The following is a 17371-nucleotide window of genomic DNA, read 5'->3' as shown; positions in this document are numbered from 1 at the left end:
ATGGGACAGGATTCGAAAGGTTAATGGGCATTACAATTCTGTCCCTCTCTCGATCTTACTCTCTGATGGTCAGGAGGTGACTGATGTTCGGAACATCGCTAACACTCTAGGTGAAAACTTTTCCCGGGTATCTAGCACTTCTGCTTGTTCCTCCACCTTCCTGGCCACCAAGACTCGGGCAGAGCGATCATCTCTTTCCTTTCGAACTGACTGTTTCTTTGACTATAATTGTCCCTTTACCCTGGTGGAACTAAAAATGGCCCTTCATCGGTCTGCCAGTACGTCTGTTCGACCTGATGATATTCATTATGATATGCTGCACCATCTATCTCCTGCTTCTCTTGATGTCCTTCTGATTGTTTTCAATCGGATCTGGCAGGAGAATGTTTTTCCTGATGCCTGGCGCCAGGCTATTATTTTACCATTCTCTAAGCCAGGGAAAGATCCCAAGATTCCTTCAAACTACCGTCCAATTGCTTTGACGAGCTGTATCTGTAAGACATTAGAAAGGATGGTTAATGCTCGTCTTGTTTGGTTCCTTGAATCAAACAACCTCCTCTCGCCCACCCACTGTGGGTTCCGTCGACAGCACTCCACCACAGACCACCTAATTCGTCTTGAAACATCTATCAGAGAAGCCTTTCTCAACTGCCAACATCTTGTATCGATATTCTTTGACATAGAGAAGGCTTACGACACAACATGGAGGTATGGCGTTTTGCGAGACCTCTATACATATGGGTTATGTGGCCATCTACCCATGTTTATTAAAAATTTTTTAATGGACAGGAGATTCCAAGTTCGTGTGGGTTCGACACTTTCCCGTTCTTTTGTACAGGAACTTGGAGTCCCTCAAGGCTGTGTATTGAGTGTTACACCCTTCAGTATAAAGATAAATGCCATCACTGAACAATTCCCTCTCACTGTTGCGAATGGGCTGTATGTCGACAACTTTCACATCTCATGTCAGTCATCAAACATGAGATATATTGAGCGGCAACTACAAACTGCCCTCAATTGTGTACGGAAGTGGACTCTGGCGAACGGCTTTAATTTCTCTCTCTCTAAAACTGCATGCATGCACTATTGCCGTTGACGGGGTATTCACCCTGATCCTGAACTTCATATCGGTGAAGTTTTGCTGCCAGTGGTCCCGAGACTAAGTTCTTGGGGCTTATCTTTGATCGTAAACTGACCTTTATATCACACTTAAAGCAGCTTCGGTCAAATGCACAAGAGTACTGAACATCCTCCGTGTTCTCTCTTCTACCAGTTGGGGGGCAGATCGCTGTTCAATGTTAAAGGTATATCGTCCTCTTATTAGATCGAAACTCGACTATGGATCAATGGTCAATGGCTCTGCCAGACCTTGGTCTTAAAGATGCTGGACCCCATTCATCACCAAGGACTTCGACTCTGCACTGGGCTTTCTGTACCTCTCCAGTTCAAAGTATATACATTGAATCTCATGAACCTTTCTACACCTTCGCCGTTTGCAACTATCTTTACAATATACTTCTAAACTTCATTCCTTACCAAAGCATCCCACCTGGAAATGTGTTTTCCTTCCTCGGTGAGCAGTGCTTTTCAGAACAGACGATCTGTCATTGCTCCGCTTGGCCTTCGTGATCCGGCGCAATTGGATGAATTGGGTCTGTCCTTGGATAACATTGCAGATTCCACAGGTCGGCCCATCCCACCATGGCTTATTACAGCCCCCAAATGTGACCTTTCTTTCAGTCACCTAAAAGGCAGATACTCCAGATTGGAAGTACCGTCTTTTATTCAATGAATATCTTTCAAACAATCATTCAGTTCCCATTTATACAGATGGTTCCAAATCAGGTAATTCAGTGGGCTCTGCTATTGCTATGGGTTAGTAGTTGCGTGCAGAATCCCTTCTACAGCTTCTGTGTTCACTGCTGAACTGTATGCCATATCTCTTGCCCTGGATCATATTGCAGCTGAGCAGTACTCCAACTGCACTATTTATACTGATTCGCTTAGTTCTATACTTGCCTTGGAATCGCTACACGTTAGCTCACATCCTATTCTCACTGATATTCAAACCGACTGGCCCATTTCTCATTAGCAGCTACTTCAATCCAGTTTTTCTGGATACCAGACCATGTTGGTATTTATGGAACGAGCTTGCAGACATGGCAGCTAAATATGTCTGCTTCAGCACCATCACTCCTATGCCTATTCCGTACATGGACTATGGTGTTGTCTTCAAGGCTCGGCTCCGTGCCAGCTGGCAGTCCACTTGGAGTGAGCAACGCGACAACAAACTTTTTCAAATCAAACCCAAAATTGGACTTTGGCCATCTAGCTTCCGTAAGGTTTGGAAGGAGGAAGTTGTTCTCACTAGGCTACGCATTGGTCACAGTTTTTTAACTCATCATTTTCTTTTATCTGGAACTGATGCACCAATATGTAGTTTGTGTAACACTCAAATCACTATCAGCCACGTTTTACTTTCTTGCCATCGTTACAATTCTCAACGACGGCAATATTTTAAACATATTTTTTCCCAGGGTCAGTCTGTAACATTGGACAGAGTTATTGGTGATGGTGACTCTGTCCACCTTGATAATGTTTTTAATTTTTTAATGGCCATTAATCTTTTTAATCTCATTTAAGTGTTGCATATTTATTCATTACACCTTTTTAATTGTGGTTCCTTTTTTACAGTTTTAATCTCTCTCATTCAATTTGACATTGGACAATGGCCAGAACATTAAATAACTCGACACCAGGACTGGAAAGGCCAACTTCAGGTGACTAACTGTTTGAACTATCCGTTTGAACTGCTCGTTAGTCGTCCTGGCGAAGTTGTTATTATACTTTTGCTGCATATCATTTCACACTTTTACTACTTTACCTTTTAGTACTGGCCATATTGACTCGTAACCCGGAACCAGGACTGGAAAGACCAACTTCAGGTGACTGACGGTGATTTTTATACATACCTGTTAGTCTTCCTGGCGGGTTATGATCATTACCATTCTGCTACAGGTAGTCCTTTACAACTTTGTTGACTGGATGTCAACATTGGTTTTTACACCATTTTCTGTTTTAATTGCTGTTTGGTTTTTACCTTTATTTACTTTTACAAATTTTACTCCATTTACTTGACTTTATCTTTTTACTGGACATTTGGCTACTCATTGTTACAATTTTGCTATGTATTGTTTAAAACTTCTATTCTTTTACATTTTGATACTGGTTGCTATGACACATAACCCGGAACCAGGACTGGAAAGACCAACTTCAGGTGACTGATGGTGGTTCTTGAACTTACCTATTAGTCTTCCTGGTGGGTTATGATCATTACCTTTTTTGCTAGAGTAAATACCTTACAACTTCTTATACTCTGCCTTCTATCTTAACATTGTAGACTAGGTGTCAACATTGGTTTTATACTTTTTTGTTTTACCTTCATTTCTATTTATGTCTATTACTATATTTATTTATTTATTTATTTTTTTACATTTTTACCGAATGTCTGGCACAGATAGCCTCGCTGCTTTGTGCCATAAAACACTAAATCAATCAAGCGTCAAATTTTTTAAGTATATCCCAGACATCTTTCGTGGAGGTTTAAGTTGGAGGAATGAATGATCTACATTGTCATTTCAAGTCCATGATTATAATGACAATCTATCACAATCAAGACTGTTGTAGGTTTTTTCACCATTATCCATTACTACAAAAGACTTGCTTTGTGTGGACATATGTAGTAATTAAGGATTCTCACTTCTATCACTTAATTTACTGATAGAACCACTGTTTAAAACTGGTCTTTATAGCCATTCTATACTATCCAATATTAGCCATACCAACACCTCTATGTGCTGAAAGTTTGCCAATACAAGTTGGCAGGTAACTATTTCTTCACCACTAAATCTTGCACACTGTGTAGTGTTCTTTATAATGAATCTCGCTGAATTTGTAAAGAGAGCAAAGTACCAGAAGACACAACTTAATTTATCTTCTTTACACCATTTTTTATCTCTATGGTAGACCTGGTTTAAAAGTACACAAATTATGAACTCTAGACATACAATCTAACTTGGAATTTCCTTGATGTAATTGATTTTTTGACAGTTTTTCCTGAAACAGTTAGCAAAATAGAAGCTAACAGTCTATACTGACCAACTATAATTAATTAGTAACAGTCTTGGTTTGGTGATATAGCATTGGGACACTTTATTCTAGGTCTCATTTTAATGTCTACTGCCTCTTTAAGTGAATTAATGTTTTGTTCACAACACTAGGCAATACTCCAGAACAGTAACAAACAACTACTCTAATCAAACTTTGCAAAGTTATAGAATGTGACACATGTAGGTAAGCTAATTTCATAGATATCATTGGCAGTTCATTCACATAGCTTCTTGTAAGTTAATCAAACACTGAACTTCGCCAAACCTTAGTGTCTCTGAAGTCTTTATTGGTGATTTTGGCTATCATGTTAGGCATAATAAACTATTTCAATGACAGTATTTTAATTTGTACATTTTGGGTGTTTGTTCTTGCACTCTCCCATGTCAGTCACATGTGCCTTTTTTTATTTTGTTTTTATGACAGTATGAACAGCAACATTATAAACTTGTAATATTAATAAGTGACATTAGAATTATGGTTTATAAAATATGTCACATGTGCCTTTTTTTATTTTGTTTTTATGACAGTATGAACAGCAACATTATAAACTTGTAATATTAATAAGTGACATTAGAATTATGGTTTATAAAATATGTTACATTAATATTTCTATTTTATAGATATGCACAAGATAGTAGAGTACATCACAGGTTGTATTGCAAGATTAAATAAAGGTTTAAATGTATCCTGAGATGTTTATTTTTTTCCATAAAGTTCTGTTTTACTAAAATGATACTGTATGTTAGTTTCTTCATCCAGAAGAAAACTGGGGCAGTATGGCAGCAGGATACAGTGACCTTTCTCAAAGGTACTCAGGTTTAAACATCGGTCCTCCTAATACATCATGTTTAACTAAAGTTGAAATCAGAGTTCAGTGTCATCATCTACAAAACAGAGATCTCATGTCTAAATCTGATCCAATGGTTGTTTTGTTCATGCAGGAAGGAGAAAAATGGGTTGAGGTTAGATATTTTTGATATAAAACTTTTTAATTTTAAATTATAATTAAATGTTTTACATAGTATTTTTTTCTGAAATTTTGGAATTATTTCTTACTCTTGCAGATTTTAAACATTGAATAGTTAATGTGTTTAAAGTTACTACCTGTTTTGAGGTATAAAGTTTGAACTTTTCAGAATTCTGATTATTCTTGGCTTCTCTGAAAGTTTTAAATTTTATTTTGTTTAGAAGGGACGCACTGAAAATGTGAAGAACAGTTTGGATCCAGAATTTAGTAAAACATTTGGTTTGGACTATTTCTTTGAAGAAGTGCAGAACCTGCGATTTGAAGTGTTTGATATTGATAATTCTACTCCTGAGCTTTCAGACGATGATTTTCTTGGTGTAATTAATTGTACCTTGGGACAGGTAAGGGATTTATGTAGATACTTTAGTAACTGATAAGTTTTGATACTTTAGCTTCCAGGTTTTAGGTTGTGTAGACCTAATATTTTTATATTGCATTGATAATTTCTATACTGTATTGACTGAGTTTGTTGGGTGGATGAAAACATTTTTTATTTTTTCATGTAGAGTTAATATATATTTTTGTATTGTTATTCCAGTTTATTGCATGGCTCTCTTCTATTGCATGTGGAGTCCAGTACATCATAGAATGAAAGAAAAGAACAAAAAGTTTAGAATTCAAGAGCATAATAGAAATATAAAGACTGCAATAGTTCATCATGCAAGAGAAGAAAGGTGATCTTACATTAAATTGGAATAACAATGAAGTAATAGTATATGACCCATACAAGAAAAAAGATAAAAGAAGCCCTCTATACATGTCTAATTGATAATATACTCAGTCAGTCTAGCATAGAAGTCAGCAAACCTGGATAAACTTTTTCAAAACATTCAAATAAGTTAGTTCAATAAAATTTTAATGGGGTACATCCCAGTTAAGTGGATAGTACATTAATTCCTTTATCAAGGAGACTCAGGATGGAATCCTGGCCACTACCATCACAAAAGTAGTTTTTCACAAAATCTCTGAAAACACAGATTAGCAGCCACAATTTCTGATAAAAACTAGTTATAAGTATCTACCAATGATAAAATAAAGGAACTAATTAAGAGTTAGACTTAAGTGAATCATATAGACTATTAACCTTAACAGCAATTAGTAATGGTGAATTTTATGTGTATGCTTTATAAATCTAGACTCGGACAATCTTTTAAAGATAATAATTTCTTTCCTAGGATGTTAAATATGAAGCAGCTTGACTCAGTTTGTATAGGGTGTTGAGTTAAGCATTTAAAAATAAAATTTCAATAGGTATATTATGTAAAGATAAAGTTTAATTAAGATAGTAATAGTTGTGTAGGCCTCTTAGCAAACCTTTTTCTTGAAGATAATTCACCTCCACACTCAAAATAACTTGATCTTTTACACCTCTGCCCATGTGATTTACATAACACTAGCCTTGCTCCTACTTGAAAAAACATATTAGATGTGAATTGTACTAGTGCATTATTATATCATCATACAGTAGCTCTCAATATGTACTTGCACTTGGATTATTATTTATTTATTTATTCAGTAGTGTCTAGAATGGATGTGACTAAAAAAATTTTTAAATTACATGATTTGCAAGGGTTTCTTAATGATTTAACTCTCACTTAAGTTTCCATGGATTTGTCTTTATGAATCACAGAACCAGCATGGTTTTTTTTTACTTTTAATTAGAAAAAAAAAATCATAATGGTGTTTTTTGCTATTGTGAATTCTTAAGTGATGGAAACTTCCACTTCTCATGACAGTGACAAAGGAAACTGTCTGTTGTGTTACTGGGGGCTCATTGTTTGTGGAGGTCATGACAGCTATTCTCCATATTCTGGGTTGCTTCATGCATAGTGGGTCTCCTCGTCTTTTCCATTTGGCTAAAGCTCCTTTCCAATTTGAACATCAGCAATTAGTACCCTTATTTGGGGAGGGTTGTTTTTTCTGGTGGTTCTTTTCGCTGGGACTATAAGCAATGAAGGTTGATGTTTTGGATGCTCTTTTACACATTATTATCACCTATACATCTGACTTTGTTTTGTCCATTAGGATCAGATCTTCCAGTTCTTTTTTTTTCCTTTTGGTATTGCATTAACTCATGGGAGAGTTGCTAACTTTGTTCATGGATTGGGGTTGAGGTTTCATTAGTACGTTGATGACATCTTTATGAGAGGCTGCATGGTTTGGTTGGCTTGTCAAACCTTTCAAGTCTTTTAACATGCTTGACTTAAATTTGGTTCAGTAAGAATGTGTTCTTCAATCAGATTTAGCCCTCTTTACCTTACCTACAAGAAATGCAGTCTGACTACCAAGAATTATGCCTCACTTTTACCCCCTGCATATGACATTATTTTGCTTGTTTTCAGGAATACTGGCTTCCCTTGAATCTTTTATTCCTTTAGGCTGTGCACAAATGCACCTCCTCCTATGGAAGTTGCAAGACCAGTACAACCTTTCTTGGGATCCTATTCCTCAGTTGTATCCAACAGGTTCATTGTTACCAATAAACATTGTTATGGTTAGAGCTATTGCTGAAATGGAGTTGCAGAATAGCCTGCAGTGTAATTTTTTATTTTATTTGTTCTTATTCAGCATAAGAACATAACACTTTTGTCGTGATTTCTGTATTAAACTTTCAAACAAGTAAATAACTTTTGTTGCTTTCCTTGCTAACTTTTACTCTATATGTATTTTTCTTTTATACAGTGTACTTGAACGTAAGACATGATGCTACTTAAGGAAGGAATAAAAGCCCTTGTTTAGCTCGTATTACTGTTAAATTAAAGAAACATTAAGAAGTGTTTCAATTTGTTTTGTAGGTTGTAGCTTCAAGTCCTTTTACAAAAGCTCTTCTCTCGAGATCAGGAAACAGACTGGGAAAATGTACGATAACAGTACGTATTGTTATTCTCCAGTTAACTGTTTGTTTATAATTGTAAAAACACACTAATTTATATATTTTGTATTAAAAAAAGAATAAACAAGGGTAAATATTCAGATAAATTTTCTTCATGTTTACATCAGGAGAGCTTCATAAAGTGACTTTTTAGTCTTAATAAGAAGGTATTTGATCTACTTGACAGGGAAATGGAGTATGTGCTATATAAATTTGAGTATATATTTGTAATACTTCATGTTATCATGGTTGTAGTACTATCATTGAGCCACTCTTGAAATATTTCTTTTATATGTTATCTGTAATGCAAAGCTATTTGCTGAAAGCCATTCTACTTTCCATTTTGTGGTGATCTTGTGTATAGAATTTGTAATGTTAGTGTTGGTGTGATTTAGTTTATCTACAAAAATTGTATAAATCTCTATATTCTCTTTGTTTCTGTAATATAATTTTTCTTGTATACTGTCTTGGTACATTACAAAACTAACTCGGAGATGAAAGTAATCTAATCCTCTTTGCTTTAAATACCCTGTTTGTTAGTACTACTTGAATCTGTGATTTTTATTGATTAAATTCAGCTGCATTAATATGGAGTGGAGGCAACTGTTATTATCTGATTGCTTGTTTCACAGATGAGGTATAACATTAGTGGCATGTTCTTTCTACTAAGTGCTATGATTTTGTATTTATTTATGTACATTAAAATGCTACATTGGTAAACTATGGTTGTGTGCTGCTAGGTTACTGCTGAAGAAGTAGACATTTCTAGCAAGGATGTGCTTGTTCTTTCCTTCAGAGCTAAAAAACTTGATAAAAAGGTATGTAAGTTTTAATTTTGTATATCCATATGTTTTTATTAAAGCTATAAATAAATATTTCAGCCATGATGTGTGTTATGATGCAGCAATGATATTAAACTTGGTTTATGTGATATTCATCCTTCAAATACATTTGATTACAATTTTGTGTACCTGTGTATATTTTGAATGTCTATTTTTGGTTTTATTCTAATAAATATAGCATAAACAGTATAATAACTTTATTCACAAATGTCTTACTTTTTTTGAGTCAAGGAAGTATAGTGTTTCACTCAAAAATTATATATAATTAAGGAAATGCATGTTCACTATGTCTAAGCTGGAAATTTTACTCAGTCCTGTGCGATTCTGCCTTAGACAGGTTTTACTGTATATGGTTTAAAGCATAGGTTGTACATTTGGCAAAAGAAAAGTGAAAGACACCTACCTTAATGCATAACACCTACCATGAATCATGGAGGAGGCAGTGTTATGATATGGGGAGTTTTTCTGCTGAGGTGACAGGAGATGGAATAATAGACCAAGGGAAGCACCATCAGATTCTAATCCATCATGGTGTGCTCAATGATTTGCATATTTATTGGAAAAGGATTCAACTATCAAGAAAATAATGCCAAACACTCATCCAACCTATTCAAAAATACTTAGCTAAGAAAGAAGCTGTTGGAGTCATTTAAATGATACAATGGCCCCTACAGAGCCACGATCTCAACCCAGTTGAGCAGATCTGGGATTTGATAGATCTAAACTTGACAAATGAGAATTTACTTCCTTAGAAACTTTGTGTGGGTGTATTTGCCACATTTGTAGTAAAATTCCAAAGGATTCTTTGATTGAATATGTTGCAACAATGCCTGAAATACTGTCTGCAGTTATTGAAGCAAAGGGGGGGATACATAAAATATTAATTTACTGAACTCAGACAGTTCTGTTGTACTAAATATAAAAATTAATAAAATTTTGATGTTTCACATATGTTTTATCTTCAACTATTCTTTCATTAAAAGTAGCCTGAAACCTAATTTTTTACTTTGTCCTAACACTTTTGCACAGTACTCTATATGTAATTTAATGTTTATATGGCAGATGTGAAACATGTACCAGTGATTATTAACTTAGTGTTATGACTGGCCTTATGATCAGTGAAGAGGAAGAGGGAAAAGTAGAACATAGCAATTATAAGAAATACTAATAATGCATATTTGTATACATATCCTATTATAATATGACACATTTTGTTTTACTGTGGGTGAGGTAATTGTATTTTCACTTCAAGCTACCAATTTTGTTTCTGTAATGTTTTGAAGATCCCTGTTTCTACTTCTCAAATTAACAGTTTTTAATACACTTGTTACATATCAATTGAACCTAATAGTCACTTGGTTGGTGAAAATCAGCCATGACTCTTTCTCAATTTAAGTAAGATTTGGTTTTCTTTCTGTGTTTCTAATACAGATATTATTTGTGGCTGTATCACAAACCCTTTCAAAAGATTAAGTTTAATCTGAGGTGTTTTAATTTCCATAGTATGATATTTTTTATAGTTTTAATCCATTATTGCAATGTCAGTTTATTGTAATTTACAGTACTTGAATAAATTAAATTATAATTGCATGCAAATAGTCTTGTCTGCAAGTTGAAAATCTCCTTCTCTCATGCTGTATGCTTTTAAGTTTAGTCATTTCATTCTTATATACATTAATACATATATTTTTTCATATTTTCATTCATTTTAGCTCAGTTCCTTTGTTCTGAATAAAAAATGATCTTGACATGATTGTTTTATTAGTCAAAACAAACTACTTGAGGAACAAAATGTAATACTTTAAATAAAATAAAAATTGATTAAATATAGGAAAGTTTTATTCCTTCACTGTGGGCTCAGTCTATATGGCCAACCACATAACATATTTGTGCTCATTTAAAGTCTTTTTAGATTTAATACTTCTGACTTTCAGTATAGTGCATATATTTTCAGTTAATATTAGAAGTCTTTTAACATACAAAAAAAATCATTTTTAGTGAATTAATTTTAATAATATAAAGATTTGTTCATTAATATACTGAGTATTTGTGTTGAATAGTCCATGTGTAAAGCAATTTTCATGTTAAAATTTAAAATACTTTTCCTCATTTCAAAATCTCGAGTGCAATATGTAATCTGTAAAACCTCCTAAATGCATTTCAAACGTTTTTTTTAGTAAAACATTATAGTTTATCCATTACTTTTTTATCCTTCCTCCAAATAATCACAATAACCACCAAAAAATAAAGCAAGTCTTAATTGCTCCTTATTTCTTTCCAGAATTACTTCATATTATAACATGAAACTACATTTGTTTATCCTAAGTAGCTCTAAATTTGTAACAATACACATCTATTTATAATTAAATTTTAGTGTCTTATTATCCATTAAACCATGTTTAACTGCTGTCCATGCCATTATAAGTTGTGAATTACTCGGGGTATGTGCAGCTCACATTATGCTATCAAATTATGTTATCTATGATCTACTACAACTAGTCAAGCAGCTTGTGTTTGTGTGTGCTTTGTGAAACATTTTTATTATATTATTATTTATTTCACTTAATCTAGTTTTAGAGATCCCTGTTGAAATCACATTTTGAACAGTGGAAATAATTTTGATGTTGAAAATTGTAGATATCAACTAGATATATTTAACTATAATATGTTGAACAAACTGAGACTGATTCTTACAATGAATGTCCTGAGTGACTTCATGATCTTTTTATCTGTAACTTGCTGAAATCACAAGTTATTGAAGGAAACAAAACTATAATTCCGACATTGACATTGGGGATGGCAACTGCTATGCTGTGTTTGATATTGACATCGTTTTGGACTTATTGCTAAAGTAGAAGTGCCTCTTTATGTGAAAAAGTTACCAATGTTCAAAATTCCAGAGAGTTGATGCTAATAAGACATTCCATTATTTTATTTCCTCCCTAAAAATTTATTAAATCAGATTTTATTCAGCTGTGTGATAAATGTTAAGATTTTGTGGAAAATCCATCTATCTTCAACCCAAAACTAAATGTTTGAGGAACATGTTAATTAGCATAGCTTTCAAATATTTTTTTCCCCAAAATATTATTAATTCTTCAAAAGTAAAAGTACCCATCACATGTTTATATATGGGTTTAAGACGAAGTGTGTAGATGTTTTCATGGGTAATGAATAGTATTGTTCTTTTCTCCATAACTTTGGATTGTAAGGATAATATATTGTGTTCTTTGTTTTCATGAAGGATTTTCTCGGGAAGTCAGATCCTTTTCTGGAAATTAAAAGGCAATTGCCTGACGGTAGCTGGTTACTTGTTCATCGTACAGAGGTAAGATGTTAGTTTATTTCTTGAAATTAAAACAACTTGCTTACATTAATATTACTATTAATATTTCTCAGAGAAGAAAGTCCTGACCACCAATGACCAAACTGGATTTTCAAAATATCAGAAAAGAGTATATTACATACTTTTATGCATTCAGCAATACATGGCTAATTTATATTTACAGAAATTTCAGTTAATATTTTATAGCTATATATTTAAAAAAATATATTCCTAAACACATGGTTCTCTGTCATATAATTTGTTTACATAATTATAGACAAATCAGATTAGCTAGAAAAAGAGTAGCACACTTGTAGTAACAACTGATACAACATACTTAATAATTAAAGATAACTAAGAGTATGTAATTAGGATGCAACTTAATTCACCTGTTGTGTTTATAATACTGCTTATTAGTACTGGGGTATTTTTCTTTTTCTCTTTGTATAGAAATAAAGAAAAATAATTAAATGTTGAATGAAATAGTATTTTAAAATGTTAACTTTTTGTTTTTTAAAAACAATCGCCCATTTTTAGGTGTATGGTTATTAATTTTGACTTTTATGTATTACAGTGATTCTACCAGTCATAAAGCATTGTTTCCTACATATGTTGGTAGATTAATATAATATTCTATGTAAAAAATATGAAGAAAGTTTCTCATCACCTAACGTCAAAATTATTCCATGTGTACAAGAACAAAGCCCTCTTTCATGGGTTAAAATGTGATTACTTCTTTCTGGAAGGCACCACTTATAATTCAGTCTAAAAAAATATCACTGATAATGAAATTTAGGAAAGCATATGATAATGAAGTAATATATGCAATGGATTTTCCATTGTAAACTTAACCACATTGTTCTCATGGGTTAAGGGAATTGTGAAAAGTTAATGTATTTTATATTTTGCATTTTTAATCTGTTAGCTTTAGGAAACTTTGTTTTTAGGCAAACACTGTGTAAAGTTAGGGAATTCCATGTGATTCAGACATAGGTATTGAAAAAGTGAATGTCATTAGCACTAAAAATGGGACATGCAGGTTAATTATGATATATTTAGCATGTAAGTATGCATATTTTGTGCATAAACATTGATTTGTGTATAACAGCCTTTAATTGTTATGGAGTATGAAAGCAGCTTTAATACTAATAGTTTGGATATGTATGTAGCAGCTAGATTCCTGTATAAAAGGAACATGCAGGCTCTGGATAAGGCTTCATCCAAAAACTTAGTCATAAAGGATAGGTTTACTGCAGACTAAAACTACATTTATTCTCTTGATGGCTCGCTGCTCTCTGGTAACCTTGATATCATAATTAACAAGTGTTTAAAATTTACTATTGAGAAAAGATCCAAAATTCTGGGAATGTACAAAAATTACTTACAAATACACCAAAAAGTAATTAGATCACTCACTACAGTTTACATAAATGGATTGAAAAGGATAATTTAGAAGTAATTCTGTTAAGCAACTGGGTAAATAAGGTTAAAGACAATTGCTAAATGCATAATATACATAAATTCACTGTAAACAACAATGAACATGTCATGGATAAGAAGGAAGTTACTTATTATTTAGCCCTCCAGTGGCACAGCGGTATGTCTGCAAACTGAGGCTGCTAGAGCACAGATAGCCCATTGTTTAGCTTTGTTTAATTTTAAACAAAAACTTATTATTTGGATTATTTACAAAGTAGATATGTAATTACTCCTGTAGATAAAGTAACAGACAACATTGCATTATTTGTAAAACATTCTGTAGCATATCTTCATGTGAAGAATTGTAGTCTATTTTATGTACTTTAAAATTATTTTATATTGAGGCTTATAATCACATTAACTCTCTCTACAAAGAGGTCAAGGAGCACATGTCCTGACATTTTAGAGTTGCTATAGAAAAATAGCTGTTATTGTACGTCAATAAAATTAGCATCACAATGTAGTTTATATTTTAAAGTTTTAATATTATGTATGTTTTAATTTCCTTATTTGAAGCAACTAATTTAAAAAGAATGCTAAATAGGATTTTGTATCATATTTCAGGTTTTCTTGTGTTATTACTCAGTTTGTTTTATTATGTCCACTATACAACATTTATAGTAATTAATGAATTGCAGAATTAGATTTCAGACATTCACATACTAGAATATGAAATAAGAACCTCCCATGTATTTTATTTTGTTAGATACAATACATTTTCATGGCTAGGTGGTTAAGACACTCAACTCGTAATCCGAGAGTCGCAGGTTCAAATTCCTGTCGCACCAAACATACTTGCTCTTTCAGCTGTTGGGGCATTATATTGTGACTGACAGTCAATCCCACTATCAATTGGTAAAAGAGTAACCCATGAGTTGGTGGTGGGTGATGACTAGCTACTTTCCCCTCTAGTCTTACACTGCTAAATTAGGGACAGTTAGCACAGATAGCCCTCGTGTAGCTTTGCACAAAATTCAAAACAAACCAAACAATATATTTGGCAAACCAAAGTGGGTAATCCTACCAACTAGGCCCGGCATGGCCAAGCGTGTTAAGACGTGCTACTCGTAATCTGAGGGTCGCTGGTTTGCATCCCTGTCGCACCAAACGTGCTCGCCCTTTCAGCTGTGGGGGCATTATAATGTGACACTCAATCCCACTATTTATTGGTAAAAGAGTAGCCCAAGAGTTGGCAGTGGGTGGTGATGACTAGCTGCTTTCCCTCTAGTCTTGCACTGCTAAATTAGGGATGGCTAGCACAGATAGCCCTCGAGTAGCTTTGTGTGAAATTCAAAAACAAACAAACAAATCTACCAACTACTTTATTCTTTTAAAACCTCTTATCTGCTCCTGCCTGCTTCTTTTAAGTATATGTTTATATTCAGTAGAAAGATCACAATCCAGACTATGATAATTGTTTGTAATTGACGTGGAGGGGAACTTATTTGATTTGAAATGTTGAACGAAGTCTGTTGATTAAGTCATTGTTCTGAACAAATACGAGTTCTTTTAACCCAGATATACCTTAGTTGGGTAAATAACAGTGGATATTTGTTTACCAGTATATTAATTTGATAATTATTGTGGTTTCCTAAAATATATCTTTGGAATTTACAAAAAATTAACTTGTCTTTTCCTTTCACTTTATAAAATGTACGAGGCTTGCAACAAACCTTAGCAAGTACAACAGTGAATTCAAATAAAAGTTGTAACATAAGTTCTGGAAATCATTTTTTCCAAATGTTTTTTATGCGTTTTTGTCTACAAAAGATGTGTCATATTTACTACAAGCTTAGAAAAGTTCATGAAGGTACACAGTGTTAAAACTTGTAGTATGAAAATGTAGTGGCCACTTTTGGGTCACTTAATAAATATTATTGACAAAATCAATAATGAAAGAGTTAAAACCAGTGTAGGAAGTATCATAAATAAATTTAAATTTGATTATATTCTGGTGCACATTTTGGTAAATCAAACAATGTGGTACCTAAATTATTTAATACACTATTAGAATGCAATTTTATTTCTGTCGATAAAGAAAAAAAGCTCTAACCAAGGATTTGTGAAATATTAAAGGTAATAATATGCTAGAGAACATTTAAAGAAATACTGCATTGTTACCAGTAAGAGAACTGTTATTAATAATTCATAGTAACAAGTAATTACAGTTGAGAATTAAAAGTTTTGAAGCTATAACAATGAAAATATTTGATTTCTGTGATCTTTACATTAGTCTTTCTGTGTGTTACATAAAGATTTTTTCCATTATTGTTTCAAGGCCATTTAAAAGTTCTGATAAATTAGTACTCTACATCAGTAAACAGAGTTTTCTATTATAACATCACTCAGAAAAATTACCACTTGTTTGGCATTAAGTGAATTCCTACAGGTTGTCTTTTTCCCTTGATAAATACATTGTGCATTTTAGCCAATGTATATTCCAACAAATACAAGAAATTTAAATAGGAGGTGATTTCAGCCAGCAAATTAAAGATTTTTATTTATTCAGAGACAAGAACTTTCATATATAACAAATCTTAGTAAGAATGATTTAGTGAAACTTTGTACATCAGCTGTGTTTGCAGATATATAGATAATGCACTGTTATGTATAATTTATTTTCGATGAATCTAATGTATTATGTTATACTTTGTTATGGTTTCAAATAGCCATAAATTTTAATTTTAATTTAGAAGTTAAACATCAGTATGTATTAAAGTTATGATGTTTTCTCAAAAGGTTGATACACACAATTTTCTCAACACAAATGTATTTCAGTATACAAAAAGAAACAAACAATAAAATTTATAATAACAGTTATTACAAATAATTTTCTATGTACAAAAATGTTACAAGCTCGCAAATGATATTCAGTCTTCTATCTAGTCTGGAACTGAATATTTTATAGCTGGTCCAAGTCCGTGAAGAGCGAATTAATTTTATGTTGTTACATAGATAAATTTCACTTGATGTGAATGGTAGCTAGTTCTTTTTTTTTGACCTAACATGGTTTATAAGTTAAATTTTCACAAAAGAAGATAGATATCTAATATCCTTTAAATATCCTTTAATATCTGAGTTAATTTTTTGAATTTGAACAATTTGTGATATTTGAAATCTATAAACATTCCTGGTCAAATGTTTGTAGTTTTCTTACAAAAAAGCATTTATCGCAATTATAGCTTCCAAGTCTTACAGTATATTAACTGTAGCAAAGTAACAATGTTCTATCTCTTGGCACATTGATTTATAAACATTTTAAGGAGATGTTCTAAAAAGTTCACTTTAACAATGCTGTCAATCACTAGTATTACATATTTCTAAATATATATTAAAATAATAAATCTGTTACAACTAATACCAGATTATTGAGCTTTCGTAAACAGTCTCGCACATTTATCCTTAGACCTCACTTTAGAAAAGTGATCTTTCACTGAAAAGAAATTACAATATTTAGATGTACATATCATCATCATTAATTGAATATTCAAGTTTTAAAGCTTTGATAAGATGAATTTTCAATTATAAAGTTGTAAATTTTCTATTCACAAATAAAAAAAATTTCCAAACAAGATGTGTTCTAATAGTTATCACTCATCTTAATAAATATAAAATTTGATCATCATTACAGAAATACTAGAATTTGTGGATAGAAC

The 17371-nt window shown here is 32.6% G+C and overlaps 1 protein-coding gene across 2 annotated transcripts in view; it reads left to right on the top strand.

The window, feature by feature from the left end:
- The window catches only part of LOC143256911 (copine-3-like), a 54996-nt gene that overhangs the window by 4241 nt on the left and 33384 nt on the right, over nt 1–17371 (top strand). For both annotated transcript variants that reach the window (XM_076514758.1, XM_076514756.1), the window contains exons 2-6: nt 4917–5132; nt 5359–5538; nt 7993–8067; nt 8810–8887; nt 12156–12239. In XM_076514758.1, coding sequence (XP_076370873.1) covers nt 4947–5132; nt 5359–5538; nt 7993–8067; nt 8810–8887; nt 12156–12239 — 603 coding nt within the window. In that variant the 5' untranslated portion in view covers nt 4917–4946. The remainder of the gene's footprint in view (nt 1–4916; nt 5133–5358; nt 5539–7992; nt 8068–8809; nt 8888–12155; nt 12240–17371) is intronic.

The sequence above is a fragment of the Tachypleus tridentatus genome, chromosome 7 (genome assembly GCF_004210375.1).
Source record: "Tachypleus tridentatus isolate NWPU-2018 chromosome 7, ASM421037v1, whole genome shotgun sequence".
Taxonomy (NCBI): Eukaryota; Metazoa; Arthropoda; class Merostomata; order Xiphosura; family Limulidae; genus Tachypleus; species Tachypleus tridentatus.
Note: the sequence above shows the minus strand (reverse complement) of the source record. Positions and strands in the feature narration are given on the sequence as shown.